Source organism: Leptonotus elevatus, chromosome 1 (assembly GCF_054856555.1).
Source record: "Leptonotus elevatus isolate MCC_2025b chromosome 1, RoL_Lele_1.0, whole genome shotgun sequence".
Taxonomy (NCBI): domain Eukaryota; kingdom Metazoa; phylum Chordata; class Actinopteri; order Syngnathiformes; family Syngnathidae; genus Leptonotus; species Leptonotus elevatus.
In genome coordinates, this window is record NC_141239.1 from 33395330 (window position 1) to 33414036 (window position 18707).

Sequence of the window (18707 nt, forward strand, 5' to 3'; positions counted from 1 at the left end):
TGATATTAGCTTACTGTTTTTTGGGCGATAGCCTAAGCATGTCTACAACACGAGACATTAGATTGCTGTTACAGTGTGTGTCACCCCTATAGACCCTTTTCTGTACGGGGCAATTATAGGGATAGCTAATAATGACCTAATAATAATGATAATAATAAGTTACCTGTAAATTGCAGGGGGTTGGGCATAATTAAACAACAACAACAAAACCTTACATAATGTGAAGGCACAGGTGTTGCACAGATGTTGTATTTGGAATGAAACAATGACATTCAAATAGTAAATCATAGTCAGCACACGTCTGCCTCCCTTTGAAGTGCCCGCAACAATCACAATTCTGAGTCAGTTAATTACACATTTTCAAGAAACACGTATAATCATGTTATTGTCATAAAGTTCTCGTATAGAAAATAAAAGTTCCGCTATTTGGCTTTTTTCTTTCTTTATCGTGCCTTTCGACCGATGACACTCCAGTCTGGCAGGTGGCGGTATTACACCTGAACGCAGGTTTCTAATTCGAACATCCATTCAAGCAAGAGGAAGTCGACGATACCTTTCATCAATGCTGTTTTGGGGATACTTTACAAACTTCACAAATGGAGAAAAGCTTCAGTGAGTGGAAGAAACGGTGTCTCAACAAATGTGACCTTAGTAAAAAGGGAAACGTGGACGAAGACATTGTGCACTTAGTGTCTTTACTCAATAGCTACGAGGAGTATTTCACCACCAGTTCATGCTCTGGACGCATAACAGTCATTGACACGGTGAGCGACTTGTTGTTTTGTTTTAAAACATTACTGCATATAACGTTATGTGCAATTTTCTTTACTTAAATACAAAAATGACAGTGTCGTCATAGTAGGCCAGAAGGGAACTGGGGTGTATCGTTCTTGAAATCATCATCAGAGGTGGGTAGAGTAGCCAAAAATTGTTCAAAAGGCCAAAATATAAAATAGGAATGTGCAACTATACTGTCCAAATGTAAACGGGTCACTAAAGCTCAATGTGTCAATTTTGAACTACACCAAATAAGAATACTGCAACCAGTCAAACATTAATGATGTTAATTTATATACATTAATAATGAATTATTTAATTAGGCGGTTTTATGTTTTTGGTTCAATTGTAGCCCATAAAAATGTCATGTGGGGCGACGTGTGACCTTGATTAAAAAAAAAATAATCCTCAGCATAGGTCTTTAGTTTTATAAGGTCTCAGTAATATCAACTGTTTAGAAACAACAATCTCATATTTTAGTCCCATAATTTCAACGCCACCTTCTCAAGTGTAGTTAATTGACTTATTTTACCTGTAAATCACATCAAACTGCTAAAAAAAAATGTTTGAAAAGACTAAATTCAGGCTAGCACTTAATAATGGGGGTGGGGGGAGGAAGTTGAGCCAAATGATCACGATCAGATCACTTATAAAGAGCCGTATTATTATTATTATTATTTTTTTAACGAACCGTAGAGTCAGCAATACACTCAAGAAAAAGAAAATGCCATTTACAAATCTTCTGTTTAACAACCTGGTATATCCTATCCCTTGTCTTGGTTATTTCTCTGTTTTAGGCTCCCGAAAGCTGTGTTGTACAGAAGAAGAACCTTGTCTGGCTGTTTGTCTCACATACGAAATGCAAATTTGATGACGTGGTGAGAATCTTTTTTCAATATGTCATTAACTCAATGATGTGACTGCTTGAATGTGCCGATTACTACCTTATTGATTTTGCTTTCCAGATGTCTGCTCTGGCCAGCTCTTGTGGAAGTGCTGTGCTTAAATTTGAGCCGTTTGTGCTCCATGTTCAGTGTAGGACACTAGAGGATGCGCGGTTAATGGTGAGTAACAGGATTTTTGCAAAGAACTTTACACAAACAGTGTAAAGTCATTAAACGCACATCCTAGTATTTAGTACTTTCACTTTTGACGGTGCACAAGGTGCATTTAATGACCATCCACAAAACTGGTCATCTGAAATAGAAGAAAAAAACACTATCAATAAATTAAACCGTACAACAATACAAACATTCCACCAGATGTCAAAGTCATACTTGAAATTAGGTCAGTCAATTCCAAATAATAATTATTATTATTTTGATAACTTGCGATTAATCTCATATTTTATATTTGTTTAGAATGTACAAACAATATTTTTTTTAAAAAAAAATTATCCTCATATTTGCATCAAGTGGACAAATATGCAAATATTGTTGTATCTTTTAGCTCATTGATACAGTAATTTTTATAGTAATTTATAGTTATATGAAGTTAAAAAGATATATTACAATACTGTTAAAAAGAAAGCAAAACATTGAGTCTTTGATTTGTATTGAGCTAAATGTGCATATAATTATTCTGCCGCTAGGTGGCATCAGTGTTTTAGATTGGACATTGATGGCACAGTTACTTTTCAGTAAATTACACTGTGCGTCTGTCCGTCAATGTCCTGTCAGCAAAAAAACTTAAGTCGATAAACACAGAAAATGTATGATTAACTTTTTTTTCTAATTTCAAATATTTTTTTCTATTAAAGTCTCTTTTCTATTGTTTAGCTTTCAGCGGCTGTCCAGTCTGGCTTCAGGAACTCTGGTATCACTTTAAGCAAAACCGGGAAGATCATCATGGTACTGTCAAGTTTCTAAATACAATGACACAATTGCTTGTATTACCCTATACAGCAAAGGTTATAATACAGTAAGCCTGTCATGATACAGTATCGAACAGAGGTGGGCATTCCGTCAATACTGACGAAAGGTCTGTCAATCCGTCAATGACGGACACTCATTTTGCTGCACAATTGACGGATTGAAATATTGACGATGACGGAAGGGTGTCCCAACTGTTGACGATTGCCGAATGACGGACGCTCAAAATTCATTGACGTGCCCACCTGTTATCATTTTTTTTTTAAACAATATTCTTAATACATACCTGCGTCGCTTTTGTAATAGCACAACCGTAACACACGCCTTCCAGAGTTTGTGCCTTTATTCCAAATGCAGACGTTCAAGTGTCGACGTGTCCTTGAGCAAGACACTGAACCCTGATTTGCTCCCAGTGGACCTGGCAGTCGACCACTGGTGTATGAGTGTGTGTGAATGGGTGAATGTGAGGCTTAATTGTAAAGTGCTTTGTGCACCATATGGTGTAGTTAAAGCGTTATATAAATGCAGTCCATTTACCATAAAATCCTTGGGAAGAGTGCATTTCCCCAAAGGAGCTCAGCACCGCCACCTGCAGCACTGTATTTTGTGGGCTCCAGAAGATTGTGACTCACTGAGGAGTCTACATTTAAATTGTGATTGCAGTTTGAAAACTGTAAACTCCTATTTTAATTTGTGCAAATTATTGTGTAAGGTTGTAGCTAGAATGTAATAGATTCACATTGGGCTTGGTATAAAGAAAAATGTAAAGTGTAACGAATTGCTCCCCACTTGTTTCCCAATTCACATTTTTAAAGTATGGCTTGCCTAAATATATTTCGTTTTATTTTAGACTTATGTGTGTTTAATAAAACAGGTCTCATGTTTCACGTTTAATCTGTTGTGTTTTCTATCTGTAGGCAGTCCGCTGTACCCATAGCCTGGAGGTTCCGCTCAGTAACCAAGGCAAGCTCTTGGTTTCACATGAGTATATAGATTTCTTAATCGGGATAGCAAATCAAAAGATGGAAGAGAATTTACGACGAGTTGAAAGGTGAGTGTGGTGTTAGTTCACTTTTCTGAAATGGAAACATAGACACAGGTCCAATAACTAACTATTTCTATTTTCCAGGTTTTATCGGAACATCCAAACAACTGTGATGAAAAACAAACACCAAAAACTACTGGACAAAGAGGAGAAGCTTGCGACAAAGAAGAAGAAATCAATTGTGTCTGAGCAGCGGCAAAAACTAGGGCATCGAACTGATGATTGTCATAGCAATGAAGGCAGCAGTATAACAGAAATGGATGAAGATCTGCATTTAGCTAAATGTTTTAATGGGGTTCTGTAAGGCTCATTGCATTTCATGTCTGACCAAGTTTATTTATAAACATTTACAAATAAGTCAAACTGTCAATACAATACTTGTTGGTTGGATAATAATGACACTTACCAGCTTCAGCCAGCGTCTTCACAATGTATTGGGGCTGATATGCCCATTTTGTACCAAAGCACGTTCATCTTTATGACGCAGAATCTGTCTCCTTCCTGAGCGATACGGCGACTGGACATCTCAGATCAAGGCGCCGCCTTCAGGCATCTGGAAACTACACCCAAATGATGAACCAGACTTAATCTATCCTGGTAATGTGGCTGGTGTCATTAACTTCCCCATTGGAACAATACGAATAGTAAATGGTACTTCATTTGAATCGCCGCTTTTCTACCTTACAAGGCCCTCAAAGCGCTTTACATTAGATTACTCATTCAGCATCAGGAGCAACTGGGGGTTCAAGATCTTGCTCAAGGATACGTCAACGTGTTCACAATGGCATGGGACCGAACCCACAAGTTGACCACTCTGCCACACCGCCACCTAAAGAAGTGTGTGTGAATGCACAGGTTTATCGGTAAACCCATCAGAAGCTTTCAAAGCTTTTCCCAAATCTTAATGTATGTACATTTCAGACTTTGAAATAAGTAATGAAAATTGACAAATATTTATCTAGCATTTGGCAAAACTTTTTTTTTTTTTTATAATCCCAATTGACCTCAGAGAAATTTAGTCTGATTTCATGTCAGATAATGAAGTGTGTGTGTGTGTGTGAGAATCTTTTTATTTATTGTGTGTAAAACGTCAGGTTTCAACATTATTGCGAGGACTAAGGAGTTCAGACTTAGAGCAAACGCGGAGGTGGAAAAGGCCGGAAAAAGATAATCATGTATGGCAAGTTAGGCGGTACAGATCTTTACTGGTTGGCCAAAGACAAAGCTGGAAATGTATTGACTTGGTGCCAGTAATGTGCTGGATAGATGGAATACTTTGAGTTGAATGAGAGGAACGGGAAATGTTAAAAAGGATGAAAAATTTAAAGGGAGTTGGTCCTGATGACATACCGTTGGAGTAGTGATGTTTCATGCCTAGGAAGAGTACCAATGATGCATTATTTGCCTTGAGAGTGTTGATGAATAAGTACAGAGAAAAGGAGCTGCATTGTGTCTTTGTCGATCTAGAGAAAGCCTATGACAGGGTTACGCGACGGTTGGTGACACTGCATGAGGAAGTCTGGAGTAACAGAAGGATGTTAGAACAGAACAGCGGTGAGGCGCTAAACCCCTTTGCAATAGTAGATAGGCTAGAAATCCTCATGGACCACATTGTTTGCAGATGATGTGATCTGCAGTCAAAGCAGGGAGCAGGTGGAGGAACGTTTACAAAAGGTGAGGGGAGCGTGTTAACTTCTAAGCTGTTAGCCCGTCAGAAGTTTCGCTGAAGTTCGTGATTCCTTGCGTCTGCCAATCACATGCCGTGTAAAACATGCATGCTTGGCGCGAGATAACTACTCGCTCGGAAGACATGGCAACTGCCCGTCACAAAATACTGTACAACATTTTGGAAGTCGGTTTTAATGTTACAAAATGGCACTTAAACATCAGATGAAAATGTTTTTTTTTGTTTGTTTTTTTAGGAATACAATATAATTGAGCTTAAGAAGTTTAACAGTAACACAAGAACACAACAAAAACTGCACACTGAAGGAGTGATCGACTGACTACACATGGAATAATGCGACAACATGTTAGATCAGGCAATCATTCATTGATCAAACTATACACTCATTTTTAAGGGGAATTGAGAGAAGTAAATGCCAATACAGTGGTCCCCTGCTAGTTCAGAGTGTTGGGGGCCTGGCTGGCACATAAAGAGCGAAAATCTGCATAAGTGAAATGCAGAATTTGGTGGTAAGGGTGATGACTGAAGCTGCTTATATTTGCTTTACTTATGTTCTTTAGTAGGGGCAAAGTAAAGTTCCATGGGTTTGTTCACCTTCCAGTACTTTTCGCTGACCAGCTCCAAAGAGAAAGAACCATTCAGAACCTGCAGAGAGAATTTAGAAACACCATAAATACACAAATGACGAACCCTATCTGATTAGGGAACTTATTTAATCAATTAAACACTCTAGACTTTATTTAATAAAGCCTGGTGTGACATTGTTCAATTTCTGCAGTCTTATAAGACAAACTGACTGCATTTTTACACCCTTTGATAAGAGCTTGCATTGAATCTTGGCTACTAGGGTTGGGCGGTAAAACGGTATCCCGGGGTGTCCAAAAATGGCAACGGTGTCACTTTCAATACCTTAATTAAAAAAAAAAATGCAGCGCATAATAATGACCTATTATGATAACAACATTTGTAGTTGTGTCTTCAAATTAGCAATACTATAACTATTAATATTACTATAACAGTAATAATAATAATAATCGAGATGACAATTTGAGAAAAATAATTCTGATTTCTTTTTTTCTGTCTTATCACACAGCCCTAATATATACACAGTGGTGCCTTGATATATATGAATATGTATATGTACTCACGGTGAACTGGTTTCCAGCAGTAGGTATGTAGATGGTGTACTGTTTCTCTGAAGCAGCCTCCACATTCACAGGATTGGCCTCTGTGTTTCTTCGAAGCTCCTCCAAGGCCAGACGGACAGCCAAGTATTTTGACAGGTGGTCCACTGTTGCGTTTCCAGATGTCTTTATGTAGCGAGGAACAAACTCCACACTACAGCAATACAAACAGCAACAATTATCATTAACATGTCCACAGGCCGGTTATTAAAACAGCTCATTAGTGATTGATTTCTTAGGAATGTTGCAGAAAACCCCGGTTACCCCTGGCTGGCCTAATTTAATTTTAGTTAACTCAAGACTAAGACTAGCCTGAGACTATTCTAATCCATGTCTGAGAAAGCGATTTCAGTAAATCCTTCATTAAAATATGACTTAATCTAGAACTAGGTATATTCCCTGTATGGGGAGCTGGCCCATTAAGTTTTGATTTACCTGTTGTGACCGTCATCCTTTTCCATGAGTGTGGGATGAGGCCTGAAAACCAATTCTATTTCGCTGGCACCGCTGTCAATCACAGAGTCGCCTCCTCCGTTCTCAGCAGCATTGTCCATGTCAAGTCCACTGTCATCACTTGTCTTGGTGCGCTTTATGCTTGGACCAGCCTCCTGGGGGATTGTGTCAAATTCATAGTTATAATTGGGGGGGGGGGGTAAGCTGAGATCTTGCATAATTTAGCTGTATACTCTTGCAACTGATAAGGATCGTTAAGATGCAACTGAAGTGTAGACGCTTGGCTTTAATTGAAAATATAAGCGTAATTTTTTACTACTGCGGTTCCTAATCATTGAACAGCGGTCCAACTTCAACTTGGTGCATTTTCAAATAAAAATTCCGTAATGAGATTAATTACATTTCGGAATCGTTTGTTTGACATTAACAGTCGTTAAAAAAAAAACATCAGAAGCGGTCATTAAAAAGTTTGACTCCTGGTCAAGCATAAGGTAAACTACGGAAGAGGATTGAGGCCAGTGAAGAGAGAAAGAAAAAAGGTTGGCAGGATTCTCACTTCATTCTCAGAATTCTCACTTTTAAGTGCTACTATTATTCTCACTTTAAAGTGAGAATTATGAGAATAAAGTCAGAATTCTCACTTTAGTGAGAATTCTGACAATTATCACTTTAAAGTCAGAATTCTGTGATTAAAGTGAGAATTATGACTTTAAAGGCGCATGTTGCAATATTGATGCAAATTGGAGTGTTTAAATAACACATGTTTTAAGAATTGTATAATGGACAGGAGGCACTACGGTGGCACAATGGCTGTTGCCCCTAGCAGAGTAAAAATGTAATTTTCCTTTGGGATCATAGAGTACTATGATGTGCTGTCGATTAAGAATTACCTGATTGCTGTGGACAGACGCATTACTGCAGTGTGAGGAGTCTCCATTATCTTCAGCTCCACTACCATTCTCCACCGTTTGTCTTTTACCACGCTGCAGTCTGACAATAAAGGAATGCAATTAGTCGTGTGCAGTATATAAACAATGTTTTCACCAACAGTACAGTACAGGGCAGTTCAGTTCAGCACAAATGTTCAGAGTATCTGACCCAGGCAATCCCACTTTCCAGCATGTCTTTGCAAGAGTACCAGTCACATTTTTGAAGTTTAAATACTACTTCAGAAATATACTTGAGCAAGGTAGAGGTTTAAAAAAAATATTAAACTTTTTTTTTTTAACTATTGAAGATTTAGCTGGAAATAATTATTTATACAGTTTGTATTATTTATATTGATGCACGATATGAAAAATTCCAACCAATACCGATAAATTGATATTGTTATATTTAATATAGTGTTCAATTCTTCATATAATCTGTAATTTGTGCATCCTTGAGAGCAACAAATCTAGGCTGTAGTGATGAAAAACTGATATTTTAGTCGCTCTGATCTATAACAGCAAATGTTTTTCTTTCTTTCAAATGCTTATTTTCATAAACATGCATATATTTGTGGTCATTTTCTGTTGATGACAATAACAGTAGCAAAGACACTCACAGGCCAAACATTTATCATATGAAATGGCTAACATAAAACGCACGTTAGCAAGATGTGTTCTGGCGTGATTACGGTCGACAATAACTGCAAATTGGCCCCTTTAAAAGGCAGAGAGCACGCAAACACATTTCTACCGTTAAAGCCGGGAGCGCACCTGCGCTCTTCTCCCTTTAAATCCCGGAGCGCGGATAAGTCATTTTGTTTTGACCAATTCTTGGTCTCTTAGCCAATGAAATGCAGCAGAATGTGCACGAGAGGGTGACGTGGGCCTCGCAGCATGTCCTGGAATTTTATTCGAGCATTACGCAGATTCGCGCGAGTTATGAAATAAATGACGTGATTGACGACGGCGCGGGTGGTCTTCGAATCAGTGGAACCAGTTGACAGTGGCATAGTGTTAAGAAATATATTGTAGATAATGAGGATGTTGAAAATGTTAACGGCTTTGAAACGGAATGGACGACAAATAGCCTAATTATCACTCGATTCTCCGAGGTTATTACAACTGCGCTCCAGTGTTGAAGGTAAATATATCCGCACATGCAACATTTGCTTGTTGATTTAAAAAATATATATATTGAAGGTTTATAATAATACACTTATGTTTGTATTAACGCCACAGGTGTAAGCTCTGAAATGTTTTTGGAATTATGTTTCTATCTGCTTCAGGAGCTGAGATTTATAATATTGTTAAATTTCCAGGAAAACTTCAGGTTTTGGGGGGTGACTAACGTCATCCATAGGTTTTAGAGACATGTTTTGCCAGGCGCTTTAGGCCTTAGTTGGTTAAAGAGTAGTTGTTAAGTTCACCACTTGGCCTAATCATTCACAGACGCTACAATATTAATGCTTTAACTGCACTGGGCATAGTAGTGATTTTTCTGAAGACATAACTTCTTGTTTCTTCCTTTTCATCGGATAAAATGTACCATCTTTTCCCAAATCAGCAGATATTTTACCGGTTCGAAAAATACTGTGCATCCCAAGTTATTTACTGTCCACATAGAACAATGTACCATGTTCTGTTTTCTTTACACACACACACACACACACACACACACACACACACACACACACACACACACACACACACACACACACACACACACACACACACACACACACACACACACACACACACACACACACACACACACACACACACACACACACACACACACACACACACACACACACACACACACACACACACACACACACACACACACACACACACACACACACACACACACACACACACACACACACACACACACACACACACACACACACACACACACACACACACACACACACACACACACACACACACACACACACACACACACACACACACACACACACACACACACACACACACACACACACACACACACACACACACACACACACACACACACACACACACACACACACACACACACACACACACACACACACACACACACACACACACACACACACACACACACACACACACACACACACACACACACACACACACACACACACACACACACACACACACACACACACACACACACACACACACACACACACACACACACACACACACACACACACACACACACACACACACACACACGCACGCTGAGCAAATGCAAGTCTAACAAAGGTGGAGAAAACAAACGGTACTGTATGGCTTTGTCTGAATATGAGAGTCTACGTGAATGCATGTGAGAAGCTGGTTTACCTGGTCATAGCCTGTATCTTCAGACCTTCCTCTATGCTGTGGGAAAGTGCTTGCTGGTTGTTATGTTTGCTAATGCGGGCCAACACTCTTTCCTGGTGTGCTTCATACTCATCCCGGCTGGGGTAAATTTTACCTAATGGGATAAATCAAAAGAAGAACTTAAATTATTTTTCTCGCCGTTTAAGACTGCTTCTTGAGGATCACTAAACAATATATATATATATAAGTATTTTTTAGATTTTTGCTTGTTGACACACTCATTCAGAGGAACGTCCTTCTTGGGTTAACGCAAAGCAAAAATAAGGAATCAAAGATTGGTGCAAGAACTCAGTAGGTACTACTCAAACGGCAGTGAAACATGCAAATGAGCCTGCATCTTTGTCCATAGCAATAATGTAAACATTATAATTAGAAAAGTATAGTCGTGGATGACACCAATGTAACCAAATGGACATCCTCCGACCTGCATTCCATTCCAGGGGTTTGCAATCGATTTTCATTGTGGGACAATCATTCTAATTAAGAAGCAACCATGCCGTGTCAGATAAATTTGGCCCTACAACTCATCCAAAATTTTAAAGCCTGAAGAATTTGTCCAAAAGGGTAGCATATACACATTTAACAACAGGGGTCCCAGGACTGACCCTTGAGGGGCCAAACTTCTAATGGTTACAAAATAACTCCATGCTTCCAAGTAGGACCTGAATCATTTTAGGAGTGTTCCATTTAGTCCTATCCAAGTTTCCAACAATATATTATGATTTACTGCACTGAGATCCAATAAGACTAGAGTTGATTTTTCTTCTGTAAGTGTTCACTCCTATATCATTTAGTATTTTAATAAGAGCTGTATCTGTACTGTGATGAGATCTGAAACATGATATTTTATTGAATAGGTCATTCGAGTTCAAGAAATTGCTGAAATGATAATGGCAGTCAACAAACAAAACAAGTATTGTATAGGAAACTTACTTATCAGGGCATCGAAATTAGGGTCTGGACGCAGCGACCTCTTGGAAACCAACTTCTTGCGGCACGTAGGACATTCTTTATTGCTAAAAATCACAAGACAAAGAAAATAAATTTGCTGCATAAGAAAATAATAGTGGTGCAATGAATAATCTATTACCCGACAATTTATCAATTATCAAATTAATCAATAATTATTCTTGATAATCAATTAATCATTTAGAGACTTTTTAAATTTACAGCAGTTCAAATCCTTTGAATTTTAGCCTTACAACAGTAAATATTCTCAGATTTCTATAGTCCTCAATGAACGCAAACTGATGATCTTGAGGCGGCTTGTTGGGGGGTGTCTGGGGGATTGGGGGCGGAGGGTGGCGGGTGTGGTTGAGGGGCGGGGGCTGTGGGTCGGTGGGGTGCCTAGTGGGACTGCCGTGCCCCGTTCTGCTGCGTTGGGCTTGGCCTGTCCTGGCCAGGGTCGACGGCTCCCTTCTTTGGTGGAGGTTTTCATGCATGTCAGATCTACCACAACAGCATTTAACGAAATTCAAACATAATCTGCTTCTTCCTCTAGTTGCTGAATCGGTGGAGGCTGATGTCTGTGGATCTCACTCTGCTTCATCTATCTATCCTTCCTTCCTTCAGTCTTTCCTTTGGTCTCTTGACGTCTCCTTAATTTGTTGGAATTTAGATGTTTCTGGGATTGGTGAAAGATTCTGGTTTGTAACCCTATGGGTAGTAGGTGGTGTCTGGTCGGTGCTGGATTTCACTTTTCTTTCTTTTCTTTGATCCTTCCTCGGGTCTCCTGACAACCTCACCACTAGCAGGATTCTGAAGTCTTCGGTTTAGGTGAAGGGTATGGGATTTTTAATAGGTTTTAGGTGAATTAATGAGCACAAACTCACACGCATGCACAATAAATAAATAAATAGATAAATAAATAAACATTTTTTTATGAGAAATAATGATAACATGTTGAATCGGTAAGATTACCGAATGAACAATACTGAGCTCTCAAAAAAGAAGGGGAAAAAATGGTTAAACATGGTTTATCTCAACAACTTCAATTATTGTGTGTTCTATACAAAATACATATTTTATCAACAAATGGCAAAAGACAGTAGAAAATTGCCAATAATTTACATTGGCATAAAAATCAGATACATGACACATTGGTTAAAAAAATGGAATTGACCTGCAGTATGAACATAACCTTGGACAATTTTGGCAAAGTGCAGAAAATGATCCAGCCAAGGATTTTTCTCTTAGGTTTTTTTTTTTATGGTACGGCGTTATGTGTTTGTGTGCTTTGGTTTTCAGCATAGAATTTCTCATTTTCAGTTTTACGCATCAGCCAAGAATTTGCATTTGGGTGCATCCCAATTAAAAACTTCTTTGGGGGGTGTCAATTATTTGTTTTTACTATTTGTGGCAGGTGTCTATCCCTATTGAATAGCAAGACTTACCGTACACTGAAATAACAAATAAGAACAATTGTTTAAAAACACTCACACACAAATCATACTTACCCAGATCGCAAAGCTGTGATAATGCAATCAGCACAGAAACGGTGCAGGCATTCTTTGGTTGTCATTGTGTTTTTCAGCATATCCAGACAGATAGGACACATTAGTTCACTGTGTAATGACCTGGGCGAAACTGCAATCTCCAACCCATCTGTTATAGCTTCCTAAACCAACATACAACATAGTTAGTTAGTAATCGTACATAGAAAAGCAGGAAAAATGCGGACATTCTGCTTTCATCTCATCTTTTTACAAAACTTAAGAAATTAATGATGTAGTAAAAAACATTTTACCTGAGGAGTCCTCTGTAGTTCATAAAGGCTCAACTCCCACGTCTTACTCAGGGGTTGAACCCCATTGGTCTGAACGGTTTGAGTCATTGCTGTAAAACAATCAAAATTTACAGATGTAGTTAGGATGGTAACTAAAGACCAATGAAATGAAAATAAATAATATCCTTAATATGCAGCATCCATGTTATGAATTTTGTGTAGTTACTACTAAATTATGTCTTTGTTTACCTAATGTAAGCTGTAGGACTGAACGATAACCCATTACTACATCAATATCTACTAGATATGAACATTCAAAATACTGATACCGCAAAGTATAAAAATGGTAAGGATGTACATTCCCAAACATTCATTTTATGCTTTGCCAGCCAGCAACAAACCTCATTTCATGCATGCCCTTTATTGACAAGTGGAGCCAGCCAATGACAAACAATTGACAGTAAGTTCTAATCAATAAAACTGCACTTTCCACATCCTTCTGTATTATGACCTTTTTATTTGTTTGAAATACTTAGCTTTCACTGAGCTCAGTCATATCGTATCGGTATGATGTGACTGTGTGTTGTGTACATGTTTAAGCGTTATCAGTTGTCACGGTGACAGCACAGACTAACATAGCAGAATATATATATATATATATTTATATATTTACTTTATTTTAGCGTAAACCTCACCTAAAGACCAAAATATGTATTTATAACAAATCAGATTTTGTTCATTGTAATACAATACAAATTATGACATGGGGGGGGGGGGGGTAATCTCAAATTAGATCGTATTTACAACAATGATGTAGAAATCAGAACTACATTATTTTTTTCAAACCTTTTGCCCTCATCTCAGCCTCAGTAATATTAAAATGGAAGGCTAATGCTAACCTTCTTCGCCATTAGGCCAATTCTTCCTGGTCGAACTATTGGAGTCGTAATCATCAAACAAGAAGCCCGAAGCTAGGAAACATCGACTGAATCGTGTTATATTTAACAGGCCACTAAAAACATCAAAATGCTTTCAAATAAAACGTCAGCATCACAAATGTGACGAAGAGTTAGCTAGTCGTAGAGAAATGGAAAACAACAACAGCAATGTCCGACCAATTAACCCTCCAACCCTACCACAAGTATGAATTCCAAACATTAATTCCAACGTTTTGACGGTTGTAAATAGCCACACAAAACACAGATAACACGAACATACATCCAATAACACTCGTAGTTTGTCTACAATAACAACGTCTCCGTACTTACTTCAAGGTACAGGTCGATGGAACACAGTCCGTTTCGGTGTATGCAATATGGCCGAGAGTACGAGCCGAGGAGGCCTTCTTCTTCGCCTCCTTCTTTTGTCTCGACTGGTGCTCAGGAAGCTCAAGTGCGCATTACCGCCACCTTCTGAAATGGACCGTCGTCCAGGCCAGGCTGGTTTCGTAATTAAAAAAAAAAATTGAAAATAAATAAATAAAAATAATAATAATACATGAGAGAAAGGGCCATTTATTGAAGTTGGTCATGTCGCCTGCGATCATACGTAATAGAGTAATGTCCGTAAATTTGTTAGGGGCGGGCCTGACGAACGGCCGTTGTGACAAGAAAAAAATGAAAGCGCAAAGCACAACGATCAGTCTGCGTGGAGCGTGGGCGCGAGTTGTAGCCGACATCAGCTCTTGAATTTGTATTTTGTGCTCATGCGACTGAAGCAGGGGCGTGCAAAAGACATTTGGATGTGCTGGTGTGCAAAGTTGAAAAAGGGGCACATATCACACTTAAAAAAAATACCAGTAGAAACAATGTTATATGTGCATAAAATGGCAATTTGTGGCCGTTTAATACAAATGTAGCACCCTACTGAACATTTGAGTGGAACAATTGGCTAAGTAAATCAAGAGCTCCTTTTATGTAAATTGTATAGAGCTACAGGCCGGCGCTTAAGATTATGGACAAAGATATCAGTCAGATTTATTATTTTATTTTAAAGGCTGGGAAGCTACAGACACTGTCCACATTTTCCAAAACCTAGAAGAAAAAAAATCTCGAAAATCTCCCGACCGCCCACTTCCGAAAAATACTTAAAATATTGGAGGGAAAAAAATGATGAAAAAAATACCCAAATATGCAGGTGTCGACTGTACATAAAAGGAAAAAAAAATGTCTCAACTACGTACACTATTGTCATATTTAAAGTGTGCTAGCTTTTCCCCATGTGCTCCAAAGTCATTCATATCTCTAAAAAAACAGCATACTCCTTGATTTACACTAGCCTTCAATAAACCACACATCTGTGAAAATGAAAACTTAATAATTCCCTGGTTACACATGGTGGGTGTGTCAAAACTCTGGACAGGAGAATGTGTCGATGAAAAGTGGGCCAGCTAAGGAGCATGAGAAAAATGTTCGAACTGGAGAATTGTGTCCAGCATGCTAAAAGTACCTTGGCTAGAGGAATACCATTATATGAATGAAAAATTGGCAACAGATTAGCATGTATCACGTTTTTAATGCATTAGTCAATACAGTACAGTGCAGGTGCACTAGGCTGGCTTTTTCAGTAAGGAACAGTGTGTGAACATAACAAAAGGTGTTACAAATGACTCGTAGTTACTTGGCTTACAGTTAAAAATAACAGCAAAAGTGAGACAAGAACAACAAGGGACACGAATGATGAGGACATATGATCCAAAATTGGCAGGTGATTGTGGTTTGCAATATTTGTTATATTCATTTTTCTTTTCTTTTTTAAATCATGTACATACCTGTAGTATGGTACAAAGCAATCAGCATCGTGGTAATGTTGCACAATTGTAAGATATTCTGCATTCTTTGCCCGTCATGTGAATCCTCGATTTTTGCCCTTGTGCATGAATATTTATCCTTTCGCTTGCATGATCTTTCTGCTTCCTCTCACTGTCCAAAAACACTAAATTGACCGTCGGTCTGACTGTTAGTCTAGCTGTCTGTCTGTCACCGTTGTTGCACAAACTCACAATTAACACACTTATCCCTTATTGCTGCTTCTTTTGTCTTTACATTTAAAAAGATTGCTGATTCCGCTGCTACCTGTACATATAACATTATTCCACTGTGCCTCACTATTTGCACAGCATAATGTACTCTTTCTTATTAGCATAGTTATTAGTTTTACTTTATTGATAGTTGTATTCAATATATATATTTTTAAACAAACTCGGCGTTGCACCCCAAAAGGCTTTCTATTCTATTCTGTTGCACTGCTTTCCCAGCAAATTGGTGGCTGGCGCAGTGGTCACCTGTCCCTTTTATACAAAAATCCCCAGAGGAGGAAAAATGTCAGGTGAGCGTTCAGTCATTGTGGCTTTGCAGTCAGGTCATTAGATGCATGGCAACTTCTTTGCCATGTTCTGGGACAGCGACAACTGATTTCCCTTCAAATGGGCAAATGCAGTGAGTCGAGTGTTGAACTAGCCACCCTACACACATGCATTTGACACTTTGTGTGAAGCTGCCAAATTCACGTGATCATTCGCAACAATCAATACAATTTTGTCCAAAGTGCAATAGTGTAACCACCCCATATTAATTAAATGTACTGCTTTAAGTTGACATTTTGTGTGGATTTAAATCGCCTAACTGTATTAAAAATGAAGCGTTTTATTGAATGAGAAACACTTGTACGACGAGTATGACACTTCTTTCAAATTAATTTCAACATGCAATACATTTCAGTGGCTTGACAATTCAACACATTCATCTAAGCGTAAAAGAGGCATTGGAAAGGGCCTTGCAGAAGTTTTCTAGAAGTCATAAAACACTTCCAGCAGAGTAGCCAAAGACCATGCTTGTGTCTCACAGCTAAATGGGCAGTACTGGCCATTCTCATTAGTCAACTCTGGCAGACCTTTCCATGGAGACCTATGATAGAGGTAGAAAAAAGTTTAGGAAAAGGTGGAAAGCAACAATTGGTCACAGATTAATGTTCTCCATGATGTGTTTTCCATGACTATGCCCACAATAAGATACGGAAATCCACATTCAAAATAAAATACAAATTGAAACGAGCATCATTTTCATGTACGTAACATTCCTACCTTTCCAGATGAGTATAGTGTCGTGAAAGAACATTTTTGACCAGGGTCACCGTCTCGGCGTAGGTTTTTTCGCCAAGCTTTCTGGCGAAGTACAGTTTAGCACGCAAGAAGTAGCCAACAGGCCAAAGCCATTCCTGGACAAACACACGAGTGTGAAATAAGAGCTGAACTGATTCGTCGACTCGTCCAGTGCTATCCAACAAACAGCCTACGGGCCTCAGCCCGCTAAGCACTTTAATCCGGCCCGCAGGATGAATTTAAAAGTGAAAAAAAATGCAAAATCTTCTTCAGAAATCTCAGGATGTTTTGTAAAATCATGTAAAAAAATATATATAGTTGACTCCAAAAAAATCTTGTCATTCACCCTTAGTTTTAAACAATGACTGTCATCGTCCGTCACTGTCACTACCAATCATCAAACTCAAATTGGCTTTCTCACCGGTCCTTGATGGTAGTTGAAGCCCCTTGCCACGTTATAGTTGTCATTGTCCAGTGCATTGTCATACACACCGCAGTAGATCATATCACTGCAAATACACACAATAAGGAAGCAGATTTAAAAATACAACCACAGTAAAAACAAAACAATGAGCTGTTGGAAGTTTTAAAGGTCAATATTTTTGTTTATATGTTCTAATGCTTTTGATGGATTTTCCTTCATAGTTTGGCATATAGACATAAAGAGTTAATGTACTGTAAGTTTACTGCATTTTTATGTATGTATATTATAGAACCATCAGTGTTCACCAATTCCGGTCCTCGAGGTCCGGAGTCCTGCAGGTTTGAGTTGTTTCCGCCCACTAGCACGCCTGATTCATATAATCAGCTCATCATCATGCCTGATAACAATCCTGATCTGTAGTATCAGATGTGTTGGTAGGCGGAAACATCTAAAACCTGCAGGATTCCGGACCCCGACGACCGGAATTGGTGAACCCTTTAAGTTATATGCATATTCTTAGGGTTAGTTTTGCCTCATTTGTGTAGATCACAAAAACATGGCATTGAAACTGTGTGTATTCATAATGATGGGACAAAATACTGATATTGCATCATTAATGTGAAGTCAACCTTGAACATTTCTTGACAATGATATGTTTATATGCGACCTCACTAGTCTTAACATGACATTCTGATTAATATTACATTTGTGGAATATGAGTTATGAAGCAAAATCTAACCCTTTTTATCCATCTCAGGGATAAAGATAACATCACAGTTACTCAAAAAGTTTCACGACCAATCAAAGCTCACCTGCTTTCTGAAGCTGAGCTGTGATTGGTTGTTACCTGAGACCTGAGCAACTGTGATGTCATTTTCACTTGAGTTCAAGTGGCAAAACGATATTGACAAAAACTGTTGGGTTTTGCTGCCTAACTCATATTCCACTAACGCAATATTAATCAGAATTCCGTATTTAGACTAGTTAGGCTGCATAGAAGATATTATTGTCAAGAAATGTTTTTTTGGGTTGATTTACCCCTTAACTCTCACACTACATTATATTTTGCCATTTGATTGTTATGATCCCCACTTAAATTACTTTTTTTTTGGTATAGAGAAA

The 18707-nt window shown here is 38.5% G+C and overlaps 3 protein-coding genes across 6 annotated transcripts in view; 1 reads left to right on the forward strand and 2 right to left on the reverse strand.

Moving 5' to 3' along the window:
- Window positions 1-523: 523 nt before the first annotated feature.
- Window positions 524-4056, forward strand: tyw3 (tRNA-yW synthesizing protein 3 homolog (S. cerevisiae)). Its single transcript, XM_086093730.1, has 6 exons — window positions 524-764; window positions 1575-1655; window positions 1743-1841; window positions 2556-2627; window positions 3566-3699; window positions 3778-4056. Exons 1-6 carry the CDS (start codon window positions 597-599, stop codon window positions 3995-3997), a joined length of 774 nt encoding a protein of 257 aa, XP_085949856.1. The 5' UTR covers window positions 524-596; the 3' UTR covers window positions 3998-4056.
- A 1481-nt stretch (window positions 4057-5537) lies between these two features.
- rnf2 (ring finger protein 2) lies at window positions 5538-14509 on the reverse strand. The gene is made up of 9 exons (XM_086093717.1): window positions 14331-14509; window positions 13084-13172; window positions 12794-12954; window positions 11271-11353; window positions 10299-10431; window positions 7908-8007; window positions 7000-7172; window positions 6529-6718; window positions 5538-6025 (listed from the first exon to the last, which is right to left on the reverse strand). The coding sequence occupies exons 2-9, from the start codon at window positions 13168-13170 to the stop codon at window positions 5924-5926; spliced, it is 1029 nt and encodes a 342-aa protein (XP_085949843.1). The 5' UTR covers window positions 13171-13172; window positions 14331-14509; the 3' UTR covers window positions 5538-5923.
- Window positions 14510-15556: 1047 nt separating this feature from the next.
- LOC147181778 (glycogen debranching enzyme-like) overlaps window positions 15557-18707 on the reverse strand; it is a 36137-nt gene continuing 32986 nt past the window's right edge. For all 4 annotated transcript variants that reach the window (XM_086093757.1, XM_086093741.1, XM_086093766.1 and 1 more), the window contains exons 33-35: window positions 17583-17670; window positions 17144-17277; window positions 15557-16967 (exon numbers count right to left, since the gene is read on the reverse strand). In XM_086093757.1, the coding sequence (XP_085949883.1) occupies window positions 16850-16967; window positions 17144-17277; window positions 17583-17670 (340 nt within the window). In that variant the 3' untranslated portion in view covers window positions 15557-16849. The remainder of the gene's footprint in view (window positions 16968-17143; window positions 17278-17582; window positions 17671-18707) is intronic.

Coding starts and splice junctions, on each gene's coding strand:
- tyw3 (XM_086093730.1), top strand. CDS start 597: ATGGAGAAAAGCTTCAGTGAGTGGAAGAAACGGTGTCTCAACAAATGT. Junction 1,656..1,742: donor AATGCAAATTTGATGACGTG/GTGAGAATCTTT, acceptor TTTGCTTTCCAG/ATGTCTGCTCTGGCCAGCTC. Junction 1,842..2,555: donor TAGAGGATGCGCGGTTAATG/GTGAGTAACAGG, acceptor TCTATTGTTTAG/CTTTCAGCGGCTGTCCAGTC.
- rnf2 (XM_086093717.1), bottom strand. CDS start 13,170: ATGACTCAAACCGTTCAGACCAATGGGGTTCAACCCCTGAGTAAGACG. Junction 11,354..12,793: donor ATCACAGCTTTGCGATCTGG/GTAAGTATGATT, acceptor TGTGATTTTTAG/CAATAAAGAATGTCCTACGT. Junction 10,432..11,270: donor TAATTTCGATGCCCTGATAA/GTAAGTTTCCTA, acceptor TTATCCCATTAG/GTAAAATTTACCCCAGCCGG.